The sequence below is a fragment of the Mirounga leonina genome, unplaced genomic scaffold (genome assembly GCF_011800145.1).
Source record: "Mirounga leonina isolate KUSES-001 unplaced genomic scaffold, KU_Mleo_1.0 Mir_200, whole genome shotgun sequence".
Taxonomy (NCBI): Eukaryota; Metazoa; Chordata; class Mammalia; order Carnivora; family Phocidae; genus Mirounga; species Mirounga leonina.
In genome coordinates this window covers 4,337,650-4,348,483 of record NW_023270503.1, presented here as the reverse complement: position 1 = coordinate 4,348,483, position 10,834 = coordinate 4,337,650, and the positions used below count along the sequence as shown (strand labels likewise).

At 35.6% G+C, this 10,834-nt stretch overlaps 1 protein-coding gene across 1 annotated transcript in view; it reads right to left on the bottom strand.

The window, feature by feature from the left end:
- Positions 1 to 296: 296 nt before the first annotated feature.
- The window catches only part of NUFIP2 (nuclear FMR1 interacting protein 2), a 31,681-nt gene continuing 21,143 nt past the window's right edge, over positions 297 to 10,834 (bottom strand). Inside the window, exon 4 of the mRNA XM_035027673.1 lies at positions 297 to 8,861. Within this exon, the coding sequence (XP_034883564.1) occupies positions 8,809 to 8,861 (53 nt within the window). The 3' untranslated portion in view covers positions 297 to 8,808. The remainder of the gene's footprint in view (positions 8,862 to 10,834) is intronic.

The following is a 10,834-nucleotide window of genomic DNA, read 5'->3' as shown; positions in this document are numbered from 1 at the left end:
TAGTTGCTTAATTGCTTAGCTCAGTTTTGGCTTATTTTAATTGGAAGAACATAAGGTTCAGTGTGCATGCAAAAAAGTAGGATAGCTATTCTCACAGATCATTTTTAAATATGCCAATTCTAAGCACTTTGATAACCTGTATGATCTGTCTTAAAGCAATGACATATGACCCATGGTACACTTAAGACTTAATTTGTACATTTGACCCTTTGAAAAAATATCATTATGTCACAATCATAGATTTCAGATTTTTAAAAAACTTAAAAAGCACACAAAAGATAACACAAACACCTCAGAAACTTTAAAATTTTTTATTCAACAATGTACACTTATTGTCTCTTAATTTGATCTACAAATTTCTCAAGGTTTTTTTTCCTGATAAAATAAGTAAATCTGGGTATGGATGTAGTGTTTGTAATTTATATTTTTGAAACATTGAACATGGAGTAAGACATCAATAAAGGAAGATCATCATGTAACTGACACTTCCTCAGAATCCATGACATCAGAAACAGCTATGGCAAATACTTAAGCAATTAGCAAAAGGGTAAATTTCTGGCCACTGTTCTTTTACCTAGAAAAGGCCTATCTTTTTGACTGGGCAAAACAAACACACAAAAAAAATCTTAATTGGGAGAGGGAAGGAAAAACATCCTCCAACATAATTGTAGTCCACTAATTATCCTTTCCCGAATATCAAGAAGAGGTAACTCAGCTCCTAAGTGCTGATGCACACAAGACAGAAATTACTTTGCTCCTTCATTCAACATGTTCTAAGACTGAACATAAGTGAACTGACAGATGCTGAGGAGTAGCCACAGTCATCTAAGATGATGCTGCACTCCTGCATTTCTGCCTTTTAAGGCCAGGCATGATGGGCTACCTTTCCAATCTTGACTATAAGATTTAGTTTTTGACTGTCACTTTCAGAAGGAAGGGTTTTGCTGTTTTCAAAGTCAACAACATACATCAAGGGCACACTTGATGACAGAGAGTAACCCTCTTCTAAACGTAGGAAAAAACAACAATCAGAAAGATTCCTTTTATATCTAGGAGCATGGGGAAAATACCATTAATAATATCTTCTACTTAAACTTATTTAGCCTCTTCTATAAAAGTTCTAAGGAGATTAAAAAACAATCTTTTAAAAGATGATTTGACAAACCTGGCCAGTACATCTACATAATCGTTTAAAGTACACATATATGTGAAGTAAAGCTACTTAGTACATGCAGACTGCAGCAATTTAACCAAATTCGCCCAGTTTCTAAACTTTATTCTAATCAGCTTGGGCAATTTTTAAAAGATACACATTATCTTTAAAACAACCTGTGCTTTATCTTTAAACAGCTGAATGATCCTAATCTCAAGTCATTCATTCAGTAAAACCAAACATACACTAAAGCAATAAAGGGAAAAAGGTTATCCTACCTTTAAACCAGGCTTAAGACACAGAATCGTCACAGAACTCCATGTGGTAAAGGTCCTTCCCTCCTATATGAGTTACCTCCCATTTCTATTTGATCAAATAAACCAACGTTTCCATGAGGAAGAGCATCCAAAAGTTTGTAAAGCTGATAAAACTGCCCTGTGTCAAGAAAAGCCCTTTAGTAGATACAAATTCAGCTCTCATTTAAAGTTTATTAAAATAGGTGCCAGTTTTCCTCTCTTCTAGTTCTACTGATGAGCTAGACCAGAACTATTACTTTGAGCCATGTTTCTAAAGATGGTAAAGCTAAGAACAGCAAAGTAATAAGGATAGGTCACTTTTGGTAATGACACACAAATTAAACTTTCAAAACATGTGCATAGCTTTATTCATCTACTTAGATCTAACCTTTCCATGGAGCTTCAGCAAAATTCGAGTGTGCAAAATGCATTTCTAAAACGTAATGCAAGCAAAGCTTTTCACATTTACACTGGCAGGAAATACAGAGAAACTAACAAGTCACATTAGGGAGAGTTCAGATTTTTTTTTTTTTTTTAATGACAAGAATTGCACAGTTCATTATTTTGAGACAATTGTTGCAGACATAAATACTTAAAATTTTCTAAGCCAAGGTGCTTTAACAGTAAAAATTTTTAAGTTGGGAAGAGCCAGTAACTTGGATCATAGCTCACAAAGAATTCCAAATTAAAGTGGACTCCATTATCTCCCTAGATTTTGCAAACAATGCTTTTTATAACACTTTTTTATAACACTAAAGGAGACCGCAAGCTGAAACTTTTTTCAAAGCACACAAGAAATGGTGTCATCACATTACTTGAAGAAGGTGCTGAGGGGGTAGGGAAAGGGAGTGAAGAATCCTTTTACTATTTCCCACTACAGAACAGCCACTAACAGATTAAGAACAAAAAAAAGAAACAACAAAAAAACTAAATTAAATCACTTCCCCAGTTTATAAAATAGTTCCAGTTTGTGACAAGATCTATAACTTTAAACAGAGAGCACCAGTTGGGCGACAGAATGAGCATTTCATACTGCATAAAAATTAGTGAGGTGGTAAGACCCATCAACTATCTCAGGCATTACTACATGGCCTTTCCAAACTTTTTTTAATATACATGCAAGGCACATTGATATAAAAATAGATCTCTGGCCAACAAACATATTAAATAAGCAAATTAAAATTTTGGCTTGGCAATATTGGCAACATCAAAATATAACCAGATAGCTTTGGACCACATATCTTTCTCATATTCCTCCACCCCATTTGGTGTTTTCTCCTCCATTATTTTGGGTTCAGTCTCCTTCAAGTTTGGGTATGTGCTTGAGAAAATGACTTTTCCTCTCGTCAAGTAGCATTCTTACTGAAGTTTATCTTTGCTAAGTAAAAATATACTAGAGAAGCAAAATAGTTGAGTTTTGATTGATTTGATTACATCAAATTCGATTGGCTCCGGATGGCATTATTTTTCCTCTGTATACAAACAAAAAAGTCCCCAGCTTATATAGTAGACAATTGTTTTCTCTCTAAGATAAATCAGCAACAAACCAATGATACTTCCTTTAAACCATTCTCCCCAAATCCTCTTTTCGAGGCAGAGAGGGAATAAGAGAAATAAAATTAAGATTTAAAAGATTTTCAGTAGTAGAAGACATTTTAAGGCCAAAAAGTGTTAATACTAACGATTTTTATTTTCCTAAGTTATTGCCCTTCATAGGCCAATACCATAAATAGTTTATTTGTACTGATTCCCTCCTGAAGAAAATTTAATTCATTCACTTTTGTTAGTGGCTGTGCTACAGGAAAGGTATTCAAAGCAACTTATAAAGGTATGGTATATAGTAATGTAAAAAGTGCATCACATTCTTGATTTTCAGTTTCTCATAGCAGCAGCAGGATTAATCCAAGACAGAAAACAGTTTTATTTTGACTCTAAAAATGCAACAACTCCTAATGAAATGTATTCAAGATTATGAATCCCTCCTCTATAGAGGATAAATGAAATAGACTAATAACAGACAGGGGCAAACTAAAGGCATTCATTCATATTTACATATTAAAACCATTTTTAACACCAAATCTTTACATCTAGCAAAAGAAATGTTTAAGAATAAAAGACATTATTAAAGCAGTATCCATTTTTTGGAGCCTTTGTTTAGCACCTGAGGAAAAAAGGGCATATGGAAAGCTATATAATTTACCTCAAGTTGGTTTCTTGGTCTGTAGAGTAAAATTCTGATATACAACGAAAGTGAAACTGAACTGGAAAATGTCTGTAGCTATTTTACTAAGGCTGTAGAAAAGGGATACTGCATTGGAATATGTTTGTAGCTATTTTAGTAAGGCTGTAGAAAAGGGATACTGCAGTATAAAATGGCTTTAGAACTCTGGACACAATCAAAATTTTATGGATAAATAGGAAGTCTGAATCAGCAATCCCAACACATGTGAGTGAGGATGGCTGTTCCATAGGTTTCTTGCCCACAACTGCTATTTGACACTCCCAGTAATGCAAAAGCAACATACCACTCATGCTTCACCGGGTGTTTCTATTATGCAGACAACTTAAAATCCTATTTATTCTTATTGAGTAGCAAAAACAGTGTGAAATTTAATTTAAAACTCAGTAAAGCAGTGCACTTGAGGGGAGCCAATGATTTATCATTCTTTAAACCAACCCAGGGTGGTCCTGGCTCTCACGCATCTGTAAAGATTTAAGTGTATTTAAAAAGAACATTTTAAGATACTCAAACCATAAGCCCATCTTCCTCACCATAAAATCCTGGTGCTCTGGATTAATCACATTAATAAAAATAACATCGGTATTAAGAACTAAGGATAACCTACGCATCTGCAAACTTAGAGCAGCTATTATAGATACTTCTAATCTTGTCCTCTGACCCTCTCCTTTAAACAAATGATCAATACTTTGGGGAGGAAAAGACGAGCAAATCCTACCCTCTTTCAAAATGCAGCAGTTTGGTTATGGGTAGGATTACCAAAGGACACTGCCCAGTCAGAATCTAACTCAACTAGTACAACATCATCATAACAGACCTGATTATAAAAATTATTGTCCATAATATGTACCTGTCCTACTAGTCTATTTTGCAGTTAGCATAGGTATACAAAGATCATGTGCTGAGGATACGGCCCAGTGGCATAACTATATTCCTAATCCTTGGAAATGGGACTTTCAAACCTATTTCTCTGAAAAAATCCTTAACAGAATGACTCCCTCCTTATTTACAATTTAAAATCAAAGTCCTCTTGCAGTTTTCCTTGTCTGTGGCCATTGAGTAGGACATAAAATTTCACACTATGGCTTTTTGTGTTTGAAAGTTTTCAGAAGATAAACCATTAGATGCCTCCAATTGGGTTAACAAGACTAACAACCAAGTATGAAACTACCGCTGCTATGTAATGTTTTGTGAAGAAACACATTTTGTATTGTGAACAATACTCATAACTGAGGTTTGCCGTATTTTCCCTAGAAACTGTTATTTGAAAAACCAATGCAGCACTTTTTTTCCTTTATAAAGTTTTTGCAGATTCTCAATGACTAGGTAAGCAGATGATTAAGGAGAACAGCAAAATTCTAAAATGGATATACCTTCTCCAGCCATTTATTCCAAGAAAAAACAACTGGCATTAACAAATTCCTAATTATTGTCTATCCCCTCCCAGAAAGGAGGAGGCAGGGCTAACTACAGATGCTGTAAATATACTTTATGTGAAAGTTCATTACTAAGAAAGTCAGAGGAAAGCCTATGCAATTAACTTCAGTTCAGCAAAGTGGGGGTGAATAAAGAGAAAGATAAATACACCCTGTCTTTTGTGGGGAAGGGGAATTATTCAAGACATCTACAAGAAGAGTGGTATGTGACACAGAAGCCTACAATCAAGACAGTTTTAAAAAGAAATCTTCACCCTTAATTAGTATCTTCATAGCTATTAAAAAAATAGGTCATGATTTCATTCTTAGTGCCATTTTTCAAATACTACCCTTTTAAGGATTAAAACCACCTGACTTTTATTCTGTGTAATGAAAACAAATGGCACAAAATAAATACAAGTTCATTCTCTGAATACTAATATAATGTCTTACACACATTTACTAATTTTTTCTATCTCCCTCTGTCCCTCACACATACATACACTACACACACACACACACACACCCACACCCACACACCCACACCCTTTTTCAGTCTTTATAATGGAGGGATGTTAAAAATCCCCTCTAGACTGTATTTGGTTTATGCTACAGTACTAATACTCTGAGTTGAAGGAAAATTCTTTATACCAAACAATAACACATTGATGTTATTTAAATGTGCTAAATTAATCACAGCTGAAGTTTGTTTAGAAGCTTACACAAAAATAATCAGAAAACAGATCAACTCTTAAGATTTTTTTTAATAAGTGCTCTGTAAGGAATTGTGTGAGGACCTAAGGAGAAAGACTGCGACAAGTAGAGTTAAGTGTTACCAAACAGCACAAAGGAGATTTGTCCCAAAGTCCTGCTTGTACCTAGGCAATTAAGTCCATTAACCCAATGCCCAAAAATACTGACAATTAATATGATGGGGCACTAGGGTTCCCAGAAAGAGACATTCCTAACTATATACCTCTAACCATATAATTAAGGAAATTTCAGTGGAGAAAAATCAAGGTGAAATGTTGCATTGTTTCATTTAGAATTGAGACTCTCAAAAACCTTTGGACAAACAGATAAGGGATACATTCTCTTTTTTGGCTTCTCTAAACATGGAGGCCTGAGGGCTGTGGAAGGGAAGTAGGAAAGCAACAAGAGATTTCTAAAGACATTTTTTAAGTGTTGCTTCTAAATTAAAAAGCCCAGTGCAGATGGGGACTGTTTTTTTTTTTAATTTTATTTTATTTTTAAATATATATTCATTCAACCTCTATGTCACAAACCCAGAAAGTTTCTTGTGAGTTGTGAGACAGAAGAGCTTTTAAATTCCAGGCAAGCAAAATGGACGTTTAAAAAAAGAAGGGGGGTGGCAGGGGGAATCTGGCCCTAAGGCGACAAGTGGTTACACAAGGCAATTGAACACACAGCAGAACTTTAAAACCTATAAAACAAACTGGAGTCTTTTTGTCCTTTAATCACCTTATATCTTTTTTTTAAACTTTTTGAAAATTTTTATTTAAAAAAAACACAAAAACACAGACTTCTTTCACTTCAGTATGTGGTATGTTGCATTTTCCAGTTTGTTCAATGCTTTAAAGCTCAAGGATGCCTCTGCTTTCAATTGTACATGGGCCTGAAGCATCCTAGCTTTTGGCAAGCAGGCAGGAGACTCAACAAAAATCAAAATAGGAACAAGGCAGACTAAATGCAGGGCACATCTGTAAACATATTATACATTTGAAAATTACAATATCAGTAAAAGTGATACAGTTTACAGGTGAAATGAAACTATCTGGAACTGGCCTACCACAAGTTTCTGAACCTGGACTGATACAATAAGTTATTATATATATATATTATGTATAAAAAGTTTTGTTTACATCAAGTGGAATTGGCAATCCATGCTTATACTTTTAAAATCTAAGCAGGGCAGAAATCCAGACTAAAGAGATTTTCTCTACTCTATGTTGAGTCCAACAGCTTCGTTCACAAACTACTTGTTAAAAGTCTCAAATAATCAACAAAACAAGAAAACTCATCCATACTACAATCGCTCAAAACTGGACATTTCTTAAGCAAAGGGTTTGAGCAAAAGTAGGTACCTTCTCCCCCAAACACCCCAGGGGATCCAGTCTACTTTTATTAGAAGACTACACCTCTCTATATAAATGCCCTGCTATTTTAACCTGTATTTGACATACATGGATATACTAATTTCTGTGTGTGTGTGATGTGATGCTATGTCAGGCCAGAGAACTTGTTTTTATGCCACTAACATCACCCAATCTTAAATTGGACCCTTAGTTTCTGCACACACACAAAAAAATTTATTTTAGCATGCTATATACAAGCTGCAGTGCAACAGGATGGCAATGTGATGATAAGACAGGGCTAATGCTCTTCTCTGCCCAAAAGAAAATTTCCAGAATTTCACATTATTTTCCTTAAAAAACCCATTTTGCTCTAGTAATAAAATATATTTATTAAGATATAATTAGAAGCTAATAAGCTCAGAAGTATAGTTTGCATGAAAACACACCTTCTATAGGCAGGGTTTATTACCTCCTCACTGGCTAAAAACATGAAAAGTTTATAGTTTTCATGGAAAATTTTCTTCCCCTTTTAGATATTTCTGAGAAATTAAAAGAGAATTTACAGAAAGGTACAGAAGTTTCTCTTTAGATGTTCAATGAAAAACAAGGAAAACAGCACATTTAGTGTTAGTGACAGAGAGCACGTCTGGAGCACCTACAGTTGAAAAGCAGAATATATTTTTGCTCCCACTTATACAATTACATTAAAATATGGGCAAAGGAATATTTTTCCATGTTAAATATCTAAAGCCAATTGTTTGTTCTGTAACTTTTCCTTAAATGACACTCATGGATTCTTCACTTTGTTAAAGTCCAGTATGTAACCAAACCCAAGTGAACTATGTACCACCAACTATTCCGGAATTATAGAACTTCAATACCCTCCCCTTTTCCCACCCCACAAAAAATAAAAGGAAAAGAAAGAAAATATTTCCCCAACACCCCACAGAGGCTACTTAACTCCTGGCAAGACATGCAAATCATATTCGCTAAAAAAAAAATAAAAAATAAAAATAAAAAAAAAATACACCCTTGCAAACTTCAAGGCATTTATCCAGCATTCTCGCAGGGCTCAAAGTATAACCAAAAGATCAAGGGAGGAGTGGGGGAAAATGGTGAATCATTCTGGGTTCCCCGTGATTAGTGTATCACTTTAGTCACAGAACAAGATACAGAGATCTTTTAAGTGGATTTGCCTTTCCAGTGGGTCATTTGTTGCCCAAGTTGATGACAGCAGGAACTTTAGAACCACGCTTGTTAATAAGTCTGTATTCATTAATCACTTGCATTCACACTTAAAAACAAAAACTAACAAAAGAAAAAAGGAGAAAAAAAAAAAACAAAAACTATTCAGTACCGGAGATTAAATAACCATGTGTAGTCTCTTGAAATAAATTTGATTCCTTAAGAAGTCTAATTACTTTCAGTTGCCTTTTTTTTTAAATAACTATATATATATATGTATATATATATATTTGTATATATTATCCTGTGATTCTACTTATGGTTCCTCTGCTGCGTTGAAGATCTAGGAGCATAAAAGCCTTGTGTCCCCCATGAACGGTGGCTCTAATGCTGCAGAAAGGTTACAAATAGGCAGTCTGGTCCTTCATTGATCTGGACTATCCATGGCTTCATTGTAAGTGATTATCCTTTTGGGATCTGGAGAGAAGGTTAAAAAATAGATACATAAATAAAAATAAGGTCTGGAATGCCAAAAAGCCCATATTCCAATAACAAATTCCAAATAACCATCATCATTTTAGCTGCCTTTTTTATGAAAACACAATTTAAAGACCACTTCTTTGGGGCACCTTGGTGGCTCAGGTCATATATCAGGGTTAAGATCGAGCCCTGTTTTGGGCTCCACCTTGGGCTCTGCGCTGGGTGTGGAGACTGCTTAAGATTCTCTCTCTTGGGGGCCTGGGTGGCTCAGTTGGTTAAGCGTCTGCCTTTGGCTCAGGTCATGATCCCAGGGTCCTGGGATCGAGCCCCACGTCAGGCTCCCTGCTCAGCGAGAGCCTGCTTCTCCCTCCCTCTGCCTCCCCGCCCAGCCTGTGCTCTCGCTCTCTCTCTCAAGTAAATAATATCTTAAAAAAAAAAAAAGAAAAAAGATTCTCTTTCCCCCTCTAAAAAAAAAAATTAATAAAAAAAAATAAAGACCATTTCTTTGTATTAACACACATGATCTACTTTTCCACTACCCAATAAATAGTTCAGCATCCCAAAGGATTTCCAGCAACACTGTCCTCTAGCCAGTGAGGGCTTCAACTCCTACAGATTAGAGAGGGTCTGAGTTCATTTAAGAAGGGTTTATGTGTTTCTCCCAATTATAAAAGCTTAAATCGTCAATAATCCAATACTAAAACACTTGGATTTATTTATTTTTCTTCTCAGTAAAATGAACTCAAAATTTACTTTAACCTGTGGGGGCGGTCTAGTAAGGAACTGTTCAAGGCACATCTAGCACCAAAAACTTCTGGTTAAGTTTGGCAAAACTTGATCAGTTTAGTCCTAATCATGACTTATTTCTTCCTTCCTCCAAATTTCCCATAGCACCACCAGTCTTTATTCTCAGCAATGTGCATAAGCTAAGATTTGGGTGCTATTCTAAATTCCAATTATGCTCCCCTGTTCTAGAAGGCAATAATTTTATTACATACCATTTCCACCTATCTAAGAACTTTTAAAAGTACATATGCTTTTAATAAAAAATAGGAAACCAATAAAACTTGTCGCCTAATGGCTAAATATAAAGGCCTAAAAATAATATTAAAGATCTCATGCTCACCTGAGCCTAACAGTCAATCTAATTTAGTGCAGAGATAATATAATACCCTTTCTAGGACTATAACAGCCATCCTCTAGCAACCTATGAAGATAACCCTATTTCTTTTTTTTTTTTTTAAAGATTTTATTTATTTATTTGACAGAGACAGACATCAACAGAGGGAACACAAGCAGGGGGAGTGGGAGAGGGAGAAGCAGGCTTCCCGCGGAGCAGGGAGCCTGATGTGGGGCTTGATCCCAGGACCCTGGGATCATGACCTGAGCCGAAGGCAGAGACGCTTAACGACTGAGCCACCCAGGCGCCCCGATAATACTATTTCTTAATAGTTAATAGCCATTTTACAGTAAATATAGGAGGTCTATTTTTGCAGAGTATATTTTCTAGTCTATTTTTTTGTTTGCCTTTGAATAAGAAGGCACACAGAAAGCAACTCAAAATAATTTAGGAGCTTGCTAGCTATCTTCAGGCCACAGCTGTGTTAGACAAATAAGACCTGGCCTAAGTACAATAGAGAGATGGAAGGAGGAGCAATGCCCGGAAATCAGGGAAACCTACATTTTTAAAAAAGATTTTATTTTTTATTTTTTAAGTAATCTCTACACCCAATATGGGGCTCTAATTCACAACCCTGAGATCAAGAGTCCCATGCTCTTCCAACTGAGCTAGCCAGGAGCCCCCAGGGAAACCTACATTTAATCTTGCCACTTTTTAGCTTACATAGTGACCTCTCTCACTTATATGAGCTAGCAAAGTGGATGGGAAATAGGATGCAATTCAGTTACAGGGTTCTAAAAGCCCAAATCTATTAGTGACGTTCTCCAGACTGAAACTTACTTTATTTCAG